Raw genomic sequence first — 24,025 nt, forward strand, 5'->3', positions numbered from 1 at the left:
TCTTATTTCTTAAAACTCCAGTATACGGGACCCGGTGCTAGTATTGTATTGCCACTTAAATCAACCCAGGTTTAGTTCTGATTCAGTCTTCGCTCCCTAGTTGCCAGGAGCCGTCAGCACTCAAGAGGCAACAGGAGAGAAGCGTCATGGGAGACAACAACGTCCTTTTGGTCAGGATTTGAGAGCTCTGAAGGGAGTGGGATAACTAGAATGATGGTCTCTGCAACCTGAGCTTTTAAAGATTAGCATATGAAATAGAATTTCAATGATGTTACATGGCTAGGACTAGCTAATGGACAGTGGGCAGCTGCCACCAGTTAACATTAGAGGACAAGAGAGTCCTTCAGTGACTGCAGGGTGCTGAGGAACGAAATGACAGCAAATACTGAGACTCTAATGAGAGTTCCAGGGAACAGAGACAGACGTGAACCTCAGAACTGCAGACCAAAATCTTGAAACATGGCTATGAAATAGAGGAAAAGATGTTAACCAAGCCACAAAAGAAACTATTCTTCTTTGAGAACTTGGGGAATTTCTCTGCCTAAAGCCTGGTTGGGTTTTTTATTTGTTGGAGGATGGCATTGACACAAATACTTTCCACAAAAGGCCAGACACCTGCAACTCAGATCTGACTAAACAGCCCGGGAGACAGCATGGACTTTATATCCAGGGTACTGCATTCAGTTATCAGGGTTCACTGTATTCAGTTATTTGCCTTCCTGCAGGAAAATTAAATTTCTACTTACTTTAAATACCTTTTTTTTTAAATTCACTGCTGGGCTAAAATTAAAACCTGAGCCGGTAGGGAATTATTAAAACTGATAAAACTGAATTGAGAAATAGAGGCCAAATGCTTTGGTGTCTATTCAGTGTATATTATTCTATTTAAAAAAAAAATTCTTATCTTTCCATGTCATTCCATCTTCCTGTAGAGTAAAGCACCGAATTACTGATAAAATTGTAAAGTAAGCAATTCCTCCATGGGTTGATTAACCAAGGAAAGACAAGTGAGCCTACAGCAGAGCAGAGCTATTCCCACCTCCCACCTCTCCCCTCCCCTTTTCTAGGGGAAGGGATGCAGACACATGTCTAGCCCTGACAGGCCCAAGTGGACGGGATAGAGAAATTGAGAGGATAAGTAAAGGAAGGGACAAAAGTTTAGAGAGAGAGGAAGAGAGCTGGGACAAAGGGAGAAGGAAAGAGGGATCGAGCTGATGGCACGCAGAAAGTATCTGATCAGCAGTTGAGACCCTATCCCTCTCATGCAGGAACCCGTCCAGCCTGAACTTGCCTCAAGTGTAGCTTCAACTACTACACACTGCTCATTAGTGGGTGGTACTCAACCAGCTCCACACATCTGAGAAGCAGGAGATCTTCACCCTGGTTGATGTGGGCAGATCCTAAGCTTCTTGCTGCACACCGGGGTTCTTTCTCCTCAGCCTGCTAGGGGGATCCTGACCAGAGAGACAGATGCAGCCTGTGGAGAGCAAGGCAATTTTTGTAATATGTTTATGATCAATAGGCGTGACTCCGTGTACCCACTGACTTTGTATTGCTACCTGCTGGGGTAAACTGTTTCTCTTGGAACAAGGGGAAGAGATGGGGTGTGAGAGTCATGTAGCCTGTCTGAGTTGATATGAATGCGCCATCAAGAACTGAATGGAATCAACATATGAATGGAAAACCCAATGACTGGAACATTAACTCTAACACCTGGCCGCCAAGAAAGGCTGAGACATGGAAACTGTGGGGCTGCAACTTGGAATAAGGACATATGGTGTGAGGAGATGTTTAACTGTGCTGCTGCAGACTCACAGGGACAGAAAGAGCGAGCCCAGATGGATGTCAGGAGAGCCTGGGACACTGGGGCAATTGCCTCTGCCAATAAGGACTTTATCTTCAGCTTGGCTTTGCCATGCTGACCAAGGGACTCTCAGATGCTATATTCCAGTTGACGAATGAGTGCTATCTTGTTCTGAAAAGGCTGTGCTGCTGCAGATACTTGCTGGCTGCATTGCTCTCTGAAGGGGAAAAGCCCCTAAACTGGAGTCTGAACTCAGCTGAATTAGCTGTTCAGTGCACCCAGAGAGAAACAGGGGTGCTGAAGCCAGAAGGCCGAGTCGAAGAGTCGGAGAGCTGTGGAGGTTACCTTTGTGCAAACCTAAGCTTCGAACCCGGCAAAGAAAGAGGGGGTCCCTCCCAAGTGGTTGCATAAAGGCTGGGGTACCAGAGACCCCATGAATCTGTGATATAGCCCCACTAAAAGGGCTGCAGAACAGAAGAGCACATGGGGCATTCCTTTATTCAGCTCATCCCTTTTTCACCACCACCCCCACGCAGTGTATTCTGCAAGGAGTAGGAGGGGAGAGAAGACGCCTCAGCAATCTCCGACCTGACAGCTCCATAAAACAGATTATTTTAATTCACTTGAAGGAAATTTAATCTACCATGGTGAAATCTGGGTGAAAAAAAATCAGTAAGTGTTTACTTGGACATTGAAAGCTCTCTCACAGAGCTGGACCCTGCCTACTGCACCCCTCTGGAGGGAGAGAATTCTAGGTAAAGCAGCTGAGGGGAAGGGTTAAAAGTTAACGTACTGCAGCAAAGGTTGTAGATGATCCAGCAGTACAAGAATTCAGGTTTATCCTATTCTCCACAGCCACAAGGAGACCATCTATCAGTGGCACCAGGGCCACAACCTAGTCTGAAGCTTGACCAAAAAGGGCTTGAATTTTCAGAGCTTGGTTATTACCTCCACAGTGACTGCACAAGAAGAGGGAGGATGACTACAGAGGGTTGCAGTCATTTGCATGATCACAGCCAAGGTGACATGGCTGCAGACTCTGCTTTTGTGAGCTGCAGAACTAGAACGCATTCTTTCTTCTCGCAATTGATTTGAAATAAGTCATCAGCGCTCCCCATTTCCCATTACAACCACTCAATAGCACCACAATAACCTATTGCTGGAGGCACCTCAGGGATATCATCTTCAAATGAAAGAATACGCCTCCCCTTCAAGCACCATATGAAGCATCAATTCCTTTTTTCATTCCTCCAGGAAACAAGACAAGGATGGATGCAGCATCAGAAAGTGTGATGCCCAGAACTGGACACAATACTCCACTCATTGGTGCCTAATAGAGCGGGAGAATTACCTCCCATGTCTTACATACAACACTCATGTTAATACACCCCAGAATGATATTTACGCTTTTCACAACTGCATCACACTACTGGCCCATGTTCAAAATGAGTATGTTTAGGCACACAGACAGCAAGAGAGCAGTTAATGCAAGGAGAACTCTCCCTCTGCTGCTCCCTCTTTCAAATTACATCTCTCTCTCTTTTTAGTGACATCTAATATGTAGTCTTGATACTTCATGAGATCAACATTTTAACTACACACCTAATTATATAATCAACTTCGCTGACTGAAGCAAAAGTTTCTGGAGTAAATATGCAGAGATGAGTGGGAGGAAGAAATGGAATTATATTCCCATTTGAAGTAGTGAGTGCAGAGAGGCCTGTAAAAGCTTTGGGTGAATTCAGAAAATTTGCAAGTTTTACATGCTTTAACTAAAAAATAGTGAATAGGAGGAATCACGGAACAAAATTAAGCAAATAAGACATCTTGTATATTCCCCTGACCAGGGCCAGGTCCTTAGGACCAAGAAATGTGGACATAGTAAGCTCCAGATATCCTTTCTTACCTACCTCGTTTTAGAGAGACCAGGTGGGTCAGGGTAAACAGCTTTTATTGGACCAACTTCTTTTGGTGAAAGAGCCAAGCTTTTGAACTTACACAGAGCTCTGTGGAGCTCGAAAGCTTGTCTCTTTCACCAACAGAAGTTGGTCAACAACAGATATTACTTCACCCATCTTGTGCCATATATCCTTGGAACAACCTGGCTACAATAACACTGCATAACTCATTTTAGAACATTTTAGAAAACTGAACTGTATTTAGCAATCGTTAGCCAACGTGTTCAATGTATTTTTAAACACTACTTCACACAATGTGGACTCAGTTGTGTTTAACAACAAGTTAGCTAGTGGCAATCAACCCAAGGGTCCCCCACTTTTTCTGGTCTCAAAGGCTGATGGTTGTTTCGCCTCTCAGGCCATGTGTACACTACAGGGACTACAGCGGCATAGCTAAGGCACTCTAGCTAGGCTGGCATGACCTATAGTGCAGACACAGCTTACTGTGATGGAAGCGGTTTTTGTGCCACCGTAGGAACTCAAGCAACAATAGCTGGGTCAATGGAAGCATTCTTCCAGCGACCTAGCTGTGTCTGCACCCATCACTGTTTCACACCCCTGAGCGCTGTAGCTATGTCAACTTAAATTTTAAGCATAGATCAGGCCTCAGGGATAGTCTGTGTCAAGCTCCTTAACAGCGCGAGACACAAACAGTCCAATTAAAATTGAAGTTTAGATGGGAGAGAGAGAAAATCAGATTAAAACAAAAGAAACTGTCTCCACGTCGCACTTAGTCTGGCACTCTGCAAAAGCTAGGCTAGATCGGTATGATTTAAGATTAGTCACAGGAAATGCTTATCTCCTATTTCCCTTCTGAGCTTTGCAGCCAGCCAGTCTGTCCATGAGACAGCTTCTGGTTTTGGGTCCTCCTTGGGGTCCCCTTAGTTGTACCATCCAGGTTACTATGACATGCCCTCCAGTCCTGCCCCTAACATGGCACAGCAAGTTTCAAAGCATTCTGCCCAGGCACATGGATTTTACAGCACTTAGACAAATCAGATCTAAAGAGAAACTCTGCTGCAACCTTAATTAGTGTTACTGCTGCTGTTCCCCCGGAACACAGTGATCATCCTTCAAGTCAACAGTTATTACACTGAACCTCTCTCTCATTTGACTTAATAACGATCAGTGTCCAATACTTAAACCGTACTGCAACAACATGCTGACTTTTTAAAGCATGACCACTATAGTCATCTAAACTCTGGCTACCTGACATTAAGGAAGTTTAAAATGTTTTCTTGAAAGTGGGCATATATTGTCTTATGTACTACAACCCATGAACTCTATATTAACTGGAGCAAAACCAAGTAATGACTGGAAGTTTTTCTTTTGAGATGTTTGTTAATTACCTCATTTTTTCATTTTTTAGTTCCAATAGTAATTTAGAAATAAATATTTTGAACTTGTTAAGATTGTAGGCTGGGAGACTGTACAAATATGAGAAAGTAGCTTTGTGTGTAGTGGGAGGCTGTCTTCCTGAATTACAAAAATATTCTGGGTTTTTAAGTACCCACAAGTCATCATGGTACCATATAAAAACTTCATTTTCAGGCATTTTGTCAAAAGCCAGGGTGTCAAGAAAAATTCAGCATGTAACATAAATGCTTATTCCGCTCATAGGCAGCAGCAAAAATAGCAGAAATAAGGCGCTAGGTGCTGTCCGGAACATAAAGGAAGATCCAGGCTTGATTATTAAGCGAAATCGTGGATAGAGTGAAGAAGCCAGGAAGAGGTAGAAGACAAAAAGAGCAGAAAGACAGGGTATAGCATAGTTCTGCAAAGACTTGAAGGTTTTTGCCAGTGAAGGGATCATAGGAAGTATGTGACCTGGCCAGAGCAGCAGGCAAAGTCTACATCCAAACTAAAGCTCTGGAACTCGTATACAAAGCCTGAATGAGATAAATGCACAATCCCCTTCCATCAGCCAGTACACCACCAGCTAACTGAGTCCAGGTACAAACCAGGAGTCAGAGGCAGGCCACCTCAACAGCAGTGCCAAAGCTTTCAAACACCCGCCATCTTCAGGTCCCACCACAAGACTCGGTCCTTCAGCAGAGCACTCAGCAAAGAAATGCCAGGAGTGCACACAGGGAAAACAAAGCTCTCACCCAAGAGGACTGAGATAGATGAACTGGACAGAGGAGCTGGACAGAGACTGATTGAGTCTTAGGCACTATGAATCCATGCCTGCAGTCCCAGTTGCTAGGGTCACAAGATGACATCATAATCTAAGTAGGTTTCTAGCTTATGTGGTTGTGAAGAAAAGCTTGGAAAGGTGACCAGAGTCATCTCTGCCTGAGTCTGTAGAGAGCTTGAGACAATAGCTCTGAGATGGATGAACTGCCCCAAGCATTACAGCGGGTGTTCTTTGGGGGCCCTTCCAACACCACTCAATGAGAAAAGTGCAGCTGCTGGGGTGAACACTGGGGGGTTCTAATGTTATCTCTGCTGCTCTCAGGGTAGGGAAGCCCATGCCGTTACCACCTCTCCTAGTGAGGGGCATGGCCGTGGCACAGAAACGCAGTCATGGGGCCCCATGTTAGGATGTGCCTAAGGCTCCCAAATTGCTTTAATCTGGTTCTGATGCTGGATGCCAGCCTGTCTCTCTGACATCTCCTCGTGGAAGTCTAGCTATCAGCTCAAGCACAACACGGCTAAAGCAGAGCTCCTAATCTCCCCCCTCAGCCATGGTGTACACCACCACCATTCTACCTCTCAGGTCTACAACCTGTGTTTCTGACTCGGACCTCTCTCCGAGTCCTCACATCCAGGATCTGTCTACGTCGCAAAGATTCTTTCTGAATAATCCCTCAGAGATACATCCTTTTCTATCCAGCCACACAGCTAAAACTCTCCTCCGGGCTCCTATTGGCTCATGTCCAAATTACTGTAACATCCTTTTTTTCTGGCCTTGATAGATGCCGTCTTGCCCAGCTTATCTCATTTAGAGTACTACGGCAAAGATAATTTTCTGAGCACATCATTTTGACCATCCCCTCCTCTTTCGGAATCCCTTCACTGGCTCCCCTCTTCTCTATCATATCAGACATAACTTACCTGTCTTCACTTTTTAAGGCCCTTCTCTTTCTCATTCAGTATTGACAGTCAGCTCCTGCCACCCATCAATCCATGCCACCACCTCTATTGCTTACTGGTAATATTTTCACACACGCCCCTTGGAGCGTTCTCCCATGCTCCCCTTCGTGCCCGGGAGGCACTCCCAGTAAACCGCCATAAAGCTACTTTTATCTTCCTTCAGAAACCCCCTAAAAACTCTCCTTTGCCATGAGGCCTACAAAAACCTTGACAACGGTTAGCCTGCTGGTATGCTGAGACCACAGCCTGTCACGCTGCCCCCCCACCCCATTTGTTTGTTTCCTTGTACTCCCCCATCTGTCTGTATCCATCTACTGTCTTACCTTATACTCCTTGGGGCAGGGACTGTTTTTTTGTTGGGTGTACAGCGCCTAGCACCATGAGGTCCTCAGCTGTGCATGGGGCTCAAAGACGCTATGGCCATACAAATAAATAATAATAATAATAATGGGGGTGCTCAATCAGGATGTGCCTAAAGCTCCCAAATTGTCTTAATCTGGTCCTGATGCTGGACAACAGGCAACATACAATGAAAGTAGGGAGGCCACAGAGGAGGCAAGGTACAGAGATGACCAAGGCAAGGTTCAAAGTTTTGGCTGTGAGGATTATTACAAATCAGCTGAGAAACTGCCTGGCAGTCACTAGTCCACCGCAAATGGACACAACCGCTGGGTGACACTGGATACCAACCAGGGGCTTGCCCACCTGTGAAACCATTGCTGGCAGATGTCCTTGTTACAGCCAGGTTCCATGTCCATCTGATGAGATCACCAATCGCAGCAGCAGCCATAAGAGGGGGGCAAGAGGAAAACCCCCATTCTCAATCTCGGTTATGAGCAGGTGGTTTTTAGCCACTCTTTGCAGCTCTGGAATACTAGGGCACACTCCTAGGCTCAGACCCCTTCCAGCCATCCTAACCCCTAAAACTGGTGTCTGATTCCCCAGATCCCACTAGGAATTACCCCCCATTCCCATAGAGCTCCATGTGGTGATCTAGAGAGCACTATAGCTTTGGGCTGAGACATGGCAATCTTCCTTTCTGTAGAACTATGCTCTCCATAAAATTATTCCATCCAAGAAGACAGACACCAGTTGGTTAAAGATAATCGAATAACCTCTAGAGATTCATATGTGAAGTACACACATGCACGTTTCTCTTCATCACTTTCTCTGCAGATCTTAACATGTGCACCACACAGAGATGAGGTACTGCGTCACATTATAACTGACAGCACCAAGTCCCACTATCGCACCAATAATAATTAAGCCAGACACAGCTTTTACACTTTCAGTAAAGAGATTTGACAAGCTCCACAAAATAGGTCTCAATCCCACACTGGTGTTGAATATTAATCTCACAACCTAGTCGGACATCTTCCCAGATCAGCAAGAAATCTAATGAAAAATGCAAACCTCTATAAAAGGATACAAACCCCACCACAAAAATATAGTCACTTAAACCCCACAGGGAATGCACAGCAATTTACTGTACCTGTGGTTGATTAAAAGATGAACTACATTGACTGAGTTAGAGAGGCAGATTAGTGCCTCAGGAAGGGAAGAACATGCTGTACGCAAAGTGGACACAAATTAGAAAGCAAATTCTGAAACATACTTCTCCCACTCCCTCCTCAGTATGTCAATTCTGGTCATGTGCTATCAAGTCATTGAATCTGCCTACCCTTCCTTTCAAATAAAGATGGAAGATGAGTTTAATGTTAGAATGAGAAAGTCATGTTTCCTGGTACTTATGTATTCACTAGTTGTTACAACTGTGAGCCAAATTGGGATTTCAACTATGATTATGGGTTAAGTACCAGTGTGCTTAGTGCTGTACAATATGTTACTCCTGGGGGAATTCTGCCCTACTGCGTGTGCACATAATTTTTTGCACAGAAAAAAGCTTCTGACAAAATGTTGCTGCAGTTCCGCCTTTTGCCCACCCGGGGGTGCTGTAGCAATAGAACACAGCAGCAGCCAGCTAGGGAAGAGAAAGAGCCTGCCTTCTTTGCAGCGCCTGTCAGGCCTGGTCAGGAGACAGGGGCTATGGAGAGACAGCGCTGGCCTGCTGGGGGACCAGTGAGGGGCTCATAAGGGCTAGCGGGGGAGGATGGACTGGGACAGTGGGGGAGTGGAGGCACAGGGCCACGGGAGGGAAGGAGATGCCGGGCCACACAGTGATGGCGAAGGCGGTGCAGAATTATTACTCAGAGTTCTGTATTAATATACCTAGTAAGGAATCTATTTGTCAAAAAAACCATTTCCTGAATGTTTTTCATTGTCTGTATTGTTACAGACATACTTGCTGACAGGTATTTTGAAATAAATGACCAAAAATAATTGAAACTGGTGTGATTATATAATTTTTCGGTGCAGAATTCCCCCAGGAGTAAATATGTCGAGCGTGGTGCTTGTTTTAAAAGGCTTAGGGCCGGAACTAGCCATAACAAAATTCAGACAATATGCTGGCTGGCCTACAGACACTTTTAAGTGGCCACCTTTGAATCCTGTGAATACCCTTTAAATACACGTCCCTAAAAACATGTATGTATTTCAACTTGCCATGACCAAAACAAGGAGAGATGAAGAAAAAACAGGAAGATTTTAAAAAAATGCTAAATGTTACCCCAATTTCTATAAAAAAGTATTAATTCATAAGAAATTACGTAAATAAGCTAACATGGCAGAGGTAGATATTGATTGCTTTATGTGGAAAGACAGTAAATTTGGTTTTAAAACTCAGAAAAGTTGAAAAGTATGGTGACAGATTATAGAAAAATAAATGGTTTCAGAGTAGCAGCCGTGTTAGTCTGTATCCGCAAAAAGAACAGGAGTACTTGTGGCACCTTAGAGACTAACACATTTATCTGAGCATAAGCTTTCATGGGCTCCGATGAAGTGGGCTGTAGCCCACGAAAGCTTATGCTCAAATAAATGTGTTAGTTTCTAAGGTGCCACAAGTACTCCTGTTCTTTTTTTAGAGAAATAAATGTTATTTATGTAATGTAATCGGTATTTTATGTGATATAGAAGAATGTTAAAAACAAACTAAGTTAAAAAAATACTGGAGACAGATTCAATTGATAAACCAGTTCACAGCTGAATCAGTCACTGAATTCCCCTCCACTTTGACAGGTTTGTTACCACCACATCAAAAGAAATTACAAGTCTCCTGCTGGCCTGACATTTTTTTTTGCTGGCTCTTTTCAAACTCTCTTAAAAAATCAGAAGCTTCATTTGGGTGGGCTCAGTTGCAATTCTTTCCCTGAACAGGCTCCTGAAATAACTTCCAACGTTTCCCCAAGGTAACCCATTGAGAAACAAGCCTATTCACATGCAACACCCACATTTTTATTTTCTGCGATCCCTACCTGGAGGATCATTTGCCAGAAGTGATCACTCTACACCTGTCCCTTATACCTTCCTCTTCTCACCTGTTCTGTCCTCCTCACCCTGTCTTTCCGTTCAAGTAATTTCCTCTGAACTAAACCCAACGCCCCAAAAACAACAAAACTAACATGACATGTGCCACCATCACATTGATTGCTCGGCTTGTATGTTATATCTCTTTCTCCTATACCTTTGCCTTGTCTATTTAGACTGGAAGCTCTTCAGGGCAGGGACTACTACTACTCTGTTTGTAAAGGGCCTAGCACACTGTGACCCTGACCTTGGCTGGTCCTTAGGCACTACTACTGTGGTAAACATGATTAATAATAGCCTGCTCTCCAGGTGCAGATTTTGCAATAAGTAACATGCAAAGAAACCAGAAAAATACTTCTCTTGACTATTTAAATCCAGATACACAGTACTGAAAGGCTCCAATTACCTCCTGATTAAATGACAACCTTACGCAGTTACACAGGTTTCCACAGAAATATGCATGGCATCTCCCCCCTACACAATAAAATATGCTGTGTGACAAAATCCATATATACATATGGAAAACAGGAAAAATGAAGACAAACAGCACTGAGTGATAAAAAGACAGCATATGCCAGAACAGTTTTCTGCCTTAGCTACCGTTTGTTTTTGAAACTCTAAGAATGACATTAAGGGTCTGTTCAAGCAATATTAATAGCTAATGCTCATTCTGTGATCTCTCAAGTGCTCAAGTTAGACTTGGGGTGGGGGGTTGTTTTTAAAGCCCCGTACTTTGTAAGTCAGGACCCATTGCTATCAGTGTAGTGCAGCTTTTCTTGTACAGATTGTTTCATCAATTTACAAAACTGGGAAACAGAACCCCCTACTCCCACACTAAGTCTTAAAAAAAAGTGTTAAGTCTGGCTTTCCTGAAAGCCAACCCTATTTTTAAAAGCTGGTTACGTGAGGATTCCTAATCACAGCCCGTGTCTCCCGCTCCACCCCAACTCTGATGTAGAGTAACTAATCTATTCCACTACTGGATGGGTCTATCAGCATTCCTACAGACCACCACCATGTGCACTATGCACAGGTGCTACATACACACTGTGGACTACCTAAAATTACAGTCACTCCTCTGTTCTACTCCTCATTTAATTGTGGGTCTCTACCTATGAAGTGTGCCACTATTTTCTTCTGCTCCCCCGCCCTCCCCCCTTTTTTTTTTTGACTGGGGGTGGGGAGGGGAATTGATGGAAAAGAGGAGATTCTTAGACCTGAAGTTGGCAATGGTTGCCTTATCCAATATTGTAGGGGTTTTCCACAGCCTGGGGGCTGCTGTAAAGAGAGTTTATTCCCATTATTAGACGTGGGCTCCATTAGTCTTAATGTAACATACAACTGCTGTAGTGGGCCCTAGAAGGAGGCAAGTCCTTGATCTCTCGCCGATAAAGGCTTTCTATACCACTGCCGGAACCCTGAAGTGAATTAAGTACTGTCATAACTGGCAAGCCAACGCAGGTTGAGGAGCAGCAGCAGAATATGCTCGCTGCAGCTCACCCTTTTTGGGAAATGCATTGTGCACCTGTTGCAGTTTCTTCATGAATTTATCCCGACCAAGGCAAACTGAGTTACATATGCCCCTTCTGGAGGTGGACAATGCATGAACTACTGTGACCAGGTTGCTCGGGAGGAGTGGAGAATTCTTGCTGCAAGCCAGAGTTGAAAGAAAGCACTTTTGGAGACCGTGTATAACTGGGAATCCAGAGACGGTAATGAGACAAAGTGTCTAGTCCATATCAGAAAGCCATCTATTTGACACAAATTCTCACTCTGTTCAGAAGCGAAAGACTGAAATATCAGGGAGTAGCGCAGATCAGGAGTGAGATGCATTGGCAGAGTTGTATGTGGATGTCAGTATAATCTTATGTGTTCTGGGGTAGAAACCTAATTCTCAACTTGAATTTGTTTCTTCTGCTTTACTATCTAATGCATTGGGGAGGAGTAACAGACCTGCCCAGAGATCATGGAACATATTGTGCTTGTGATTGCAGTAAGTCAAGGCCCTATTAAAGGCCCGGTATGAGGCCTGAGGCCTGAACGAAAGTAATGGTCAAGACTTTGCTAACATAAAGCAAAGTTAAGCTGTGAGCCAGAGGCAGGCCCTGCTCACAGAAGCTGGCAAGGAAAGGGCTAATGTTGCATAAATATATATTCACCTCGCAAAGTTAAAGTATAAACATGGTACCAAGAGACACCATACGGGAACATTCCACAGATAACATGGAACAGGCCGACCCATCCCAATGACAGGGGCAAAAGGGTAAAACGATGGATAGAGTTGTTTTGATCGAACCAACATGTACAAGGCGAGAGGCGGCACCTTACTACGTAGAGGGGTTATACATGTGTAGAGGGGTTGCACCAAAATACGTCAGGAGTGATGTGTAACTTGTTTGTACCTGTGTATAAGAATGTATTCCTGGGATGGTGTCTTTGTCCGGCCACGGGGGCAGTGGAAAGTCCCACCACTGAGCCGGGTCCATTGCCAAGAGGCACTTTCTCGTAGTATGCCCTGAGTTAGGCTAAGAAACCTACAGGGAACTGCAATTGTGTCCAAGGTCGCAATAAACCTAGTCGACGTGACTTTGCATCTTACTAGACTCTGTGGTTATTGGGGGTTCTCCTCGGGTCTCCTGGGTCAGCTATTTGCGCAAAGCTGGGGCAGCACACAGAGGGAACAGACGCACGCAGCCGAGTGATATCAACATAGGAGAAAGCAGAGCACCACACCGGTAGCATCTGACGACAGTGATCTAACCTGGGGATTCACAACCTGGAGGCTGGGTCATAACCCTACATTTCTTTATAGTTAGGCATTTTTGAAGCCTGTGTTATAATATGGGATCACAATACGGGAAAGGTTGAGAACCACTCAGCTCAGCTATACATAAATATATTTTTAAGAATGTAAAAGATACACTGGTTGCATCATTAGCATTCTTGTAAGAATATTTAATGGCATTATAATTTGGCTCAACCGATATATAGCGTCCCATACATATGTGAAATTGGGGTGGGGTGGCATTGTGATCCTGAAGAATTCCACAAACTTGAGAAAGGAAACTCAGAAGGATTTCCCACCATTTTATACAAGATTATCTGGATCCTGCAGTTTTACAAGAAGCTAGAAACCAAAAGGTGGAACAACTTAACGGGAAAGTCATCTACCCAATATGTGAGTTCTAACATTTCTCCAAAAAATAGTTATCTGCAAGATTTTCACAAAAAAAAACCAAACTATTTCCTGTAAGGTTTCATCAATACTTTACACTAGTTCAGTTCTAATGAGTAATTACTAATTTAGGGTCAAGTTTAGCTCTCGTCACACTTGTGCAACACAGATGATATCATGGTATGGGACAGAAGTGTCCAGCTCCATAATTTCAATGTTGGTATTTTCTTTAGTAGGCAGTGAAAAGAAATCAAAATGGACTGTTAGTGTACTACAATGTTTACAGAAGCATACAGGAAATCATGTTAGTAATTAAGGTTTCTAGTTGTACTGGTCCTTGGGAAAAGCTTTCTAGCCAGAAAGCTCCACCCCAAGCAAGACTTACATAAGAATGGTCATACTGGGCCAGACCAAAGGTCCATCTAGCTGAGTATCCTGTCCTCTGACAGTGAAATTTTCTCTTGCTTTTCAATTTCTCTTTTCCAAAAAGGGCATGACTGCTGATTTTTCCTACCAGGGATTAGTCCATCTAAACTCATAATATATTAATGAATACGTAGAACTACCACCACTGTATACACATGGGAAATTATCCCTTTACTAGAGATGTAATTCCGTGAATGTTTAATGTAAATCAGGTTAAAAATTGGTGGTAAGTCTCTAAGAGAATCTTAATAAGGATGAGCAAACTTAATAAATACGAATGTTATTTCCACATAAGAAGTGTGTGAGGAGATATTTGAATCGGTGGATATGCCACCCTTTCAGGTGCTGACAGGGGAGATGAAATTTATCTCCCCTTCGAGCAGAGTAAATCTGCTGATTCTCTACTCATTGTGGAATGACTAACAGTGAGATGGAAATAAGAATTAATCAATGCAGATTACTTAAGTACCACAGTAGAGAAACCTTTTGCTAAAGACTGTCAGCAGAGACAGTGATGAAGCAAGGTGGGGCTCTGTGAAGGGATATGGTGGGATACGTTTCTGCTTAGCAGATTTCTTCTGCTATTGCACAAGACTGGTCTGCCCATTAGCTAGAGAACAATCTGGTAGAGCGTGGTCATAGCCTACATACATACTTATGTACCGTCCATCACTTCAGTATACGAGTGCTTCCCACGTATTTACTGATTTATCCTCACAACACCCCTATGAAGTACGGGATAGTATTCCCATTTGACATATGAGGATCTGAAGTACACAGAAATGAAGTGTAGCTTAAGTGCCTGAGGTCTGTAATAAGGTCAGAAATAATCCCTATCCTAACTGTTCTCTCCACTGTACCAATGGGATCTTTGAGGAAGGCAGGAAGTTAAAGCAGAGAAACTCTCTGCAGATTTTTTTCCCCCAGCATTGCATAATTTGATCTGTGATATTTCCTAGAACTGGAGGAAACCCTGCCAGATACAATATCTGGCAAAGAACACAAAAGTCTTGCAGATGGATATGACATTCTCCATGTGATAAATCTATGGCAACCCTTAGGAAAAATATATTTTCAGAACTGAAATATACAGAGCTTCAACTCACTTCTCTGTTACTGCGTGGGATGCTTTGGAAATGCACAGCTTAATCATCTTTGGAGTACTGGCCAAAGACATTTGCAAAGATATTTTTTAAATGATCAAGCGGGAGTAAAATAGTAAAAATATACCAAATTCCACCAAAACGATTAGCAGTCAGTATGCTATGAATAGTCCAGGAGCTTGGGAATTGGATATGGAGAGTTTCACCTCTGGGTCACCAATTCAAATCCAACCCAGATGACTAATAATGGCAAGTAGTTGGCATTCAAAGTGTGTTGTTGACCTGTGGGTCTCAGTCCAGTTCCAAGTGGACAAGTACTCAACTCAACACATACAATCACAACTGGCACTAATTAGTACCCTGCCTACCAGTTTTCACCAATGATGGGAAGTGCCAAAGAAACTGAACTTCCTACACAATCCAAGAAGGTGTCCTTCCGTTCCAGTACAGGTGAGCAGTACAGGACAGAGTGGGAAGGGCTTTCACTGACACTGCACTTCATTTGTCCACTGGACAAATACAACTTCATTTGCTAAGACTATCAGCCCAGTGCCTTTCACAAACAGTGCATTAACTTAAATAGGTTAATATTGTAAGTTTCTTCTTTACTAGTAGGCACTAAAAATGGGGCAAACAGCACAGGAATGCAACTTCTGCCAAAAACGAAACCACAGCCGGCAGCCGGTATTTGATCATTAATTTGCATTGCACCCCTAAGGAAATCCTGGCAACAAAATCTTTGGCTGACATGCAGGACTATATTGGGAAACTAAGAACCACTTAGAGAATGCCTTCTGCTTAATTAACACATTACATAGACTCAAATTTATTATGAAACAATTTTCAAAGATGAGTGCCTAAAGCTGGGCTCCTAAGACTTATTGAGGTGCCTAGAAAAGTGCCTCATTTTTCAGAACTGCTGAATATCCAGCAAGAGAGACTGACCGAGACTGATCCTTATCAGCTCAACAAGGAGGTACAGGAGAACAGTCACTTATCCTGGGGGGAGGGTATCTGAGATAGACGCAATTATCTAGACAGACCATGGAGTTACACGACTATTAAAGAGAACAGAATTGGGGATATTTAATTGGTAAAGATGAAGATTTCAAATCAAAACCATTTTGGAAAGAACTGCATCTATGAGAAAAAAATTCAAGGGAAAACATGGCCTAAATGCCTAAAGTTGAGCACAAAAGTGAATGAATCAACGTATTTAACCTTTTACCTAAAGTACGGGAAGAAATTTCACACCACCTTCCCTATATCAAGCAGTAATGGTCTTTTAAAAAAAAAAATTCACAAATGGCTTCTGGATAGCAATGTTTACAGTACTCATTACAGTACTTTCAATCCTCAGGTCTTTAAATGTTTTTCTTTATCAAAAACAAATAGAAATGCTCTTATACCTTTGTTAAATTTGCAGACTAACAGAACGGAAAAATCAGATTCAAATTTGCCTCAACTCAAAAGTTTCTTGGGCTCATCTACATTTGACAATTATTTTGAATTAAGGCAGGGAGTGAATTTAAAGCACAACAGTTTTCCAGACTAGCTCCCTGTGCAGACACTCTTGTTCCAGAATAAGAGTGCCTACATGAAAAAATTAACCACAATAGCTATTCTTATTAATCTCCCTGTATAGACAAGCCTGTTGCGTGAGAGTATGAGGATTCAGTCAGAGCCATTGCTGGGCTAGAAACCATGGTTTTATTCTGGAATGATTAAAGTTAATTCTTTTTAGATGACTGCAGTAATCCAGGGACAAACCAGCTAAGAAATGGGAAAGTCACATTTTGACTCATCTGTAAGTCTTCATTCAAAGAAATTCAACAAACACAGAGACAAACTCAATATACACTGGAAGAAGAAATTTTTAGTAATTTGCATATTCACAACTTACTGTACCTCTTTGTATCTATCAAATCTCACATTAAAATCTTAACTCGCTGACTCACAATGCTGTAGGATGTATGCATAACACTCACATGAGGGCTAATCTCTTCCTAGGTGGGAGGCTGGATTGAGAACCACATATGGCACTTTCTATCTCTGGGTTAGTGGTTCCAATTCCTACCCAGATGATTAGCAAACCAAAGTTACTACAACCAGTTTCAGTATCTGTAAGAGGAATTTGCCAGCTCAGGTCAATGGGTAATGGACATGTGGCTACTTTACCAAAACCAGAATTGTAATAATCAGTCATTGGCTTGTTTACCGATCACATTAGCAGAAAGTCAAAGCTTTGAATTCATATGGATACTGAATTTGCCTCTCACATCTGTAAGTGGTCCTTCCACATCAGGACAGAGATCCACTGGCACATGGTGATGTAGAGTAATCTCTGTGGTACTAGGTATAGGTGCTACAATCCATTTCATTTTCTTCAGCAGGGATAATTTTGTCATATTCTCCATACTCTACGGCAGAACTAAATTCTGTTTTATTTTGTATGCAGGAAGTATATACCATATGACATCAGTTAAACAAAAGCTTCCTTTGTTCTCAACACCAGTGCCCAACAAGCCCTGCCAGTTTTGTCGCTAAAGTTTGATACAAATTCTTCTTAAAAACCCAGTTTGTCCAATCCAAAATGTGAACTTACTTCATTGACCTTAAAATAGTAAAAGCACCATCATTTGATGCATCATAGATCTCAAAAATTAGGTGGAAATGGGCTCTGGATTATGACTAAGGTGAGCCCAAAATGGAACTGTTAAGAACAAGACAAACAGCTCTTTTGTCTCCCAAGACACATACTTCAAACATATCCAAAAGAAAGGCAGGAAATAGAAACAAATTCTGCTAGTGGTAACTCAACTGTATCCCATGCAGGACGTTATCAAAGCCTTCAAGCAGACAGATATCATTGTAACACCCATACCATTAAAAAGCAGACAAAGGAAAAGACCACATAGAAAAGGAAGACATGAAGTGTGTGCTTCTGCTCGCAGGCAACAGCTTACCATCTGTAGAAACTGAACACACCATATATTCTCCGTGACTGAACACAGGATAAAAACTCAGTGTAAAAGTCATACTGAAAACTGTTTTTATGCTTTTCAGATCAGAATATTCCAAATGCAGAAGAAAAGAAAACCTCCCAATCTGTTCCTTTTAAACTTCTAAATAACAAGGTTAACAAATCCCTTACATTTTCAGAGATGTCAGGATATACACCCATTAATATTGATTAAAGATTTACGAAGTGTTTGATGTAAAGCTTCTCAAGAAACAATTCTGCACTATAAGAGAAACAATCCTACTGAGCTAACAAGAGATTCTGATAATAGTTTGAAAAACACATTCTCTGAATTTTGAACTGGTCAAAGTAAATAATCAACAATTCAGTCCCAAATTATCTAGCAGCCATGGCTGTTGGTTTCAAATACATTTTATACAAATTAGAAAGCACTTTCACAGATTCAGCATCTTTTTTCTGAATATTCAGCTCCAGGTCTGTTAAAATCCCTTCTGAAATGTCCAGCTACTGAACTATCAATTCTACCACAGCATTTGTTTCTAAGTGGCTCTAACACTACGGGCCTCAGTACAATACACAGATTCCAGCTTTGAACGGTGTGTTTACTGAAATTTTGCTAGTAGAAACTAAAACTATGAGGTGTCCCACGAAGAGTCTCCAGCCACAAATCTAAAAAATTAGCAAGCATAGAAAAGGAGGAAAAAGTGAAGTAACATGTAACCTTACCTCCTGAAGCCGGAGTCGTATTTTGTTAATGGCTCGGAGCCAGCGAGCTCTTGCGGGAGAAAACGCTGGGGGTTCATTTTCATCGAGGTAACTTAAAACAAAGACATAAGAACAATTTTAGAAATAGAAAAACCACAAAGTGAAATACACTCATTCAAAATGTGGCATTATTGTTAAGGAACTGGAGTGCAAATGCAATTACAGCTCAAGAGGCACATGAATATCTAAGCACATCAGAAAGCCACATACAACCCCAAAGATACTCCTGTAAAGGAGATGCCAGTCTAGGGCACTGGACTGAAATAGCAACTATGGGAAAGAGAAATTCCTAGCTTTCTAACAGTATAAAACTACTATTCTGACACTTGATGACTTAGATAATGAGACAAACTCGTTTCTGGTCTTTTCAGGGGAGAAATTCCACAGGTGAGGGAAAGAAATATTTTTGTAGCTTTAAAAAATAACAGCCTCAAGTTGCTTAGAGATTTGCAATGTTAAAAGCAGTCCCAGCAGAAAGAGTAGGAGGGGTAGGTTTTTGGTCACAGGTCCATGATAAATGCAGTTTATCAAATTGCTGCCGCTACCACCCCGACCGGTGGGGTGTGTGCATATCTGTCCTTCAAACACTCCAGTTGATCATACTTTTATACCACAACAACCCACCATGTACTTGTCTACACATTCTCCCTTACCACACATAGCACTAGTCCATCCCTTGTACATTTCCCATTTACAGGGTGAGCATTAAGGGGAAGGCACCTGGTCTTTACCTGTCTGTGCAGTGCCAGACACACGACAACTGATAACAATGTAAACAAACAGGAAATAGTTATTTCTGCGGAAAGAATGTTGCTGATTTGTAAGAGGAAAGCAGGATCAAGTCTGAAGGAGGTGAATGAAGTTAACCACTAGACTTTTAGGAAAGTTTAGCGCTCTCTTTTTCACCAGTCTTTTTGTTGGTAGTGATGTCGTCTTTTTAGGTCTCTGACAATTTTTGTCAACACAAAAATTGCACCTATTTACGTATGCTAGTAAAAAGATGCCTATATCGGTACAGTTCATTCTTATTCATAGATTCACAGGTTCCATCTAATCTGATCTCCTATATAACACAGGTCAGAGAACTTCCTCAAAATAATTCCTAGAGCAGAGCTTTTAGAAAAACATTCCATTTTGATTTAAAAATTCCCAGTGATGGTAGATCCACCACAATCCTTGGTAAGTTGTTCCAATGGTTAATTACTCTCACCATTAAAAATTTACATCTTATTTCCAGAATGAATTTGTCTAGATTCAACTTCCAGCATCTGCATCATGTTATACCTTTCTCTGCTAGATTGCAGAGCTCATTATTAGGTATTTGTTCCCCATATAGGTACTTGTAGACTGCAATCGAGTCACCCCTTAACCTTCTCTACATTCAAGGGAATAATTACACCGGAATAAAGCACCTTTATACCAACATAACTGCATTCCCTCTAGGGTCTGGGACCGGTTTAACTATTTTGGTAGGAAGTCAGCCACCTAAGCAAATAGTTAAGTTGGTACAAAACCTGTGTGTTGACCAGTCCTAAGCCTAGGAGTATTTCTGCTTCAGCCTAAGTGAGACAAATAACGAAGGGCTGTCTTCACCATTGGCAAAAAAGTAGGAACATTACAGTACAGGACCAATAGCAGAGGAATTATAGAAGTGAATCAGAGTAGAGAAATTTGCTTATTCATATGATGAATACTGAGAAATAACCTACAATAATAATGCAAATCATTGTACTCTGACAGGCTAATAATGGCACTCAGATAGAGTACAGGGCAATTGCAATTATACAGTTCCTGAAAACTAACAGTGATTATGCAAATAATGTTCCAAAAAGTGTAGGAATTTTTATAGATGATAAACTGTACATTTCTTCCCTCTGAGTAGTCAAGACTATCAATAATAATCAATTTAGAATGGCATAAATGATCAAATCAGCTGTTCTTCGGCTTTCCAGTGGGACAAGACCCTTGTTCACAGCTGTGCTGGACTGTAAATTGTCATCCGCAGTGTTAAGGTGGTTTAGCTTCCCAAATGCATGGAATATCTAACAGTCAGATGTGATGAACAACTGCTATAAAACCCTGCGGTCACTGCTATGGTTCTGGGTTAGAGTGCCAGTTTGAAGAAGCTGATATATTGCTTTTTGGTATCTGTTGGAGAGGGGAGTGAAAGTTTTAGGGAGCGTGATATTGGTAGTGTTGAATGAAATCTGAAGGTGGGAAAAAATGTCTTAACTTCTTATTTCCATTCCTTTCAGGTTTGGATGGATGACGTGTGTCCGGTCACAAAGTTCACTGCCACTAATCAGGTTTGGTTTGCTAATATGGAGAGAAGCGCATCGTTTTTCCAATCATGAGCAATCCAGCTACTCCAGGCCTGCCTCATATATCCCTCATCAAGAATGGAGGAAAAAAATACTGCAAATGAGTTGCTAGGCCACTGAAGGAGGGGGCCTGCAGCTCAGCTATCCAGTAAATATAGTTTAAGTTTCCCAAACATCTGTCACTGAGTGTAAAGTTATTTATCAGAATACAGCATGTTAATATGATCGACCAATTTGTTTGGGAAGAGTTTAAGATGGGGACATCGCAGACTCGCTTCCAACTTCGGGGTTAATCAGAGGAGATCAATGTCAACAGTAAAATGAGCATTTCACTCATAGGCACTGACTCCGTGGATGCTCCAGGGCTGGAGTACCCAGGGGAAAAAATTAGTGGGTGCTCAGCACCCACTGGCAGCCCTCCCTCCCCTCACCCGCCCGCAGCCCCGCTCATCAGCGTCTCCTCCTCTCTCCCAGCACTTCCCACCTGCCGTGAGTCAGCTGTTTAGCAGAATGCAGGAGGAGTGAGGTAGGGGTGCCCTCGGGGAGGGCAGGGGCGGGAAGAGGTAGGGGGCATGGCCGTGGGGGAAGGGGCGGAATGGGGGCGGGGCCTGGAGAAGAGCATGGGTCAAGCACCCCCGGGGAAAGTGGAATGCCAGCCTGTATGATTTCACTGTAAGTTACAACATCTCCATTACTTTACACTGACATATTGTACACTTCACTTACCTCTCTGGCCGCCCTGCAGGGATATCGTTGGGCTTCCCAAGTTGTGGGGTTAATTTGGATGCAGAATGATCTTGAGCTGTCTCCTCTCTCTCACAGACCTTTCCCTTTTCTGTTGTTCCGCTGTGATGCTCAGGGTGTTCCTCCAGCTCACTGCGCCAGTCCTGGCCATCCTTCTGATAGCTGCCAGAGCTGCGACAGGAATGATTGGATTCCCCTTCCCGGTGTTCATCCTCCTGCTCAGACCCATGGGTGCTTTCATGGTAATGGTCCAGCTCACTCAGCTGAGAGCTTCCCTGACTGACATTACATGAGGAGCCATACCTGCTACTGCCAGCAGGACTGGGAGGGAGGAAGAGATAAATAAGTCAAAAGGCAGTGGCAGGGAGGAAACATGCAACAAACAGCAAGTTTAGTGACTAACTATCTGCACGGAAACTATAAGACTATAAATTTAGTGCGAAGCTTGGCTATATTCTGGCTTGCTAGAAGTGTATTATCAATTCATGGTATCTAACCATTCTAATCCCTGAACTAATCTAAATTACATCAGCAATTGGGCATAAGCCTACTGTAGGTACTATAGCAAGAGACAGAAATGCAGTGCCTATTGGTATACTAACCAAATTTGTAACAGTACTCATACTATTCCCCTATTCTAAAGGAATTCAGCCAGGGTTGACAATGAAGGTATTCTAATCAACACCAAAGAGTAGAAATGTGCACATGGGAATCAGAAAGGAAGATAGCTCATCTTCCACTATTTTAGATGCTCTTTACTTCCACCTCATTAATTGTACTGCTGCCAGAATCTGTGACCAGAAAGATGGATATTTCTTAGCAAAAGGCGCACATACATCTTAATCCTTCTGAATGATTTCCCTCAGAAACCATTTCTAAAACATTTTACTTGTGTATATGTGGAATACTTTCAATCACCTAATATGGATGGATAATGTTTTGACCTTGATGCGCATGAGCAATGCATCAGTTACAGGCACTTTGGGAATAGATTTTGATTCATGAATGAGGGTCAATTGGAATTAATGCACTGTGTGCTTCTCACATATGCTACATTTTTTAATTGCATTTGGTGCTGGATTGGCAGCCCTGGAGTCTGATTTCCTCTGTTCATAGTACTGTATGGTTAACAATAAGGACATATGGGAGAGCAAGCTTCCCTTTCACTGCCCACCAATGAGAGTTCAGCAAATCTCCACCATGTGTGAGACTGAGGCAATTATAATTTGGAATATACACAGGACAAAATAGGGGTTTGTGAACTACTGCAAACCTTACTCAGTAGCATCCTACATTGCTTGAAGTATGCAGATTTTGTAGAGATTTTAATGAATCACAACCTTACAGTTTAACCTGTAATACCTTCATTGCCACCTTTGGAATGTTAAAAAGCCTGAAAAATTGAAAAGCATTCTAAATATTTCTATAATTATTACAATGGCAAATTAAGCTTCAACAATTTAAAGGCTGAATATCTATTTTATAAATAACCTCATTTTCTGGACACAGCACAGTACACCTCTACCCCGATATAACACAGTCCTCGGGAGCCAAAAAAAATCGTACTGTGTTATAGGTGAAACCGTGTTATATCGGACTTGCTTTGATCCGCCAGAGTGCGCAGCCCCACCCCTCCAGAGTGCTGTTTTACCGCGTTATATCCAAATTCGTGTTATATCGGGTCGCGTTATATCGGGGTAGAGGTGTATTATCTAGTGTTACAAATATTTTTTCAGTGAATATAATCACTAAACAAGTAAGCAAAACCATTCCGCACATACCCGACTTTTATCACGGAAAGAATTAAGTTGTGAAAGGCTAATGAAAGTAACACTCAAAACAACTCATTCACTGAGACAGAACACAAAAGGAGCACATAAGAAAGCTAATTACAAAACACAAAAGAGAGCAGAGGAAGTTGAGAAAAATGATACAAGGACTTAGTGTTTAATCTAGTGACTACACAACAGTATTCTCTAATGTCAACTACAAGTAATGCTACAAACAATTGATCACAAATAGAGATGAGATTGAACTATGCACGGTAACAAAGTTTGAAATCTACTGCTAGAGAGCACTTGCATTATAAATGGTCAATTGCTTGACACCATTTATTATGCTGCTTTTGTAACTGGCCTTTTCTTATTTGATGGTTCCATGCAATTCAGATCTGCTGCTTGTGATCCAGGATGAAGTGCTACTGTGTCAGGACAAGAAACGAGATCCT

The 24,025-nt window shown here is 42.3% G+C and overlaps 2 protein-coding genes across 4 annotated transcripts in view; both read right to left on the reverse strand.

Moving 5' to 3' along the window:
* Positions 1-18,750, reverse strand: part of LOC117878847 (protein unc-13 homolog B) — a 206,252-nt gene extending 187,502 nt beyond the window's left edge. The window contains exon 1 of one of the 3 annotated variants that reach the window (XM_034773439.1): positions 18,695-18,750. Coding sequence is in view for 1 of the 3 variants with exons in the window: in XM_034773444.1 (XP_034629335.1) it covers positions 17,952-17,954 (3 nt within the window). In the remaining 2 variants the exon portion in view is untranslated. Of the gene's footprint in view, positions 1-17,951; positions 17,970-18,694 lie in introns of those variants that run through there. The other 2 variants (XM_034773442.1, XM_034773444.1) reach the window with 2 other exon arrangements.
* A 3,181-nt stretch (positions 18,751-21,931) lies between these two features.
* LOC117878848 (protein unc-13 homolog B-like) overlaps positions 21,932-24,025 on the reverse strand; it is a gene marked incomplete at its 5' end in the record, with an annotated part of 82,118 nt that continues 80,024 nt past the window's right edge. Inside the window, 1 exon segment of the mRNA XM_034773446.1 lies at positions 21,932-22,119. Coding sequence (XP_034629337.1) covers positions 22,058-22,119 — 62 coding nt within the window.

This window comes from Trachemys scripta, chromosome 6, assembly GCF_013100865.1.
Source record: "Trachemys scripta elegans isolate TJP31775 chromosome 6, CAS_Tse_1.0, whole genome shotgun sequence".
NCBI lineage: Eukaryota > Metazoa > Chordata > Testudines > Emydidae > Trachemys > Trachemys scripta.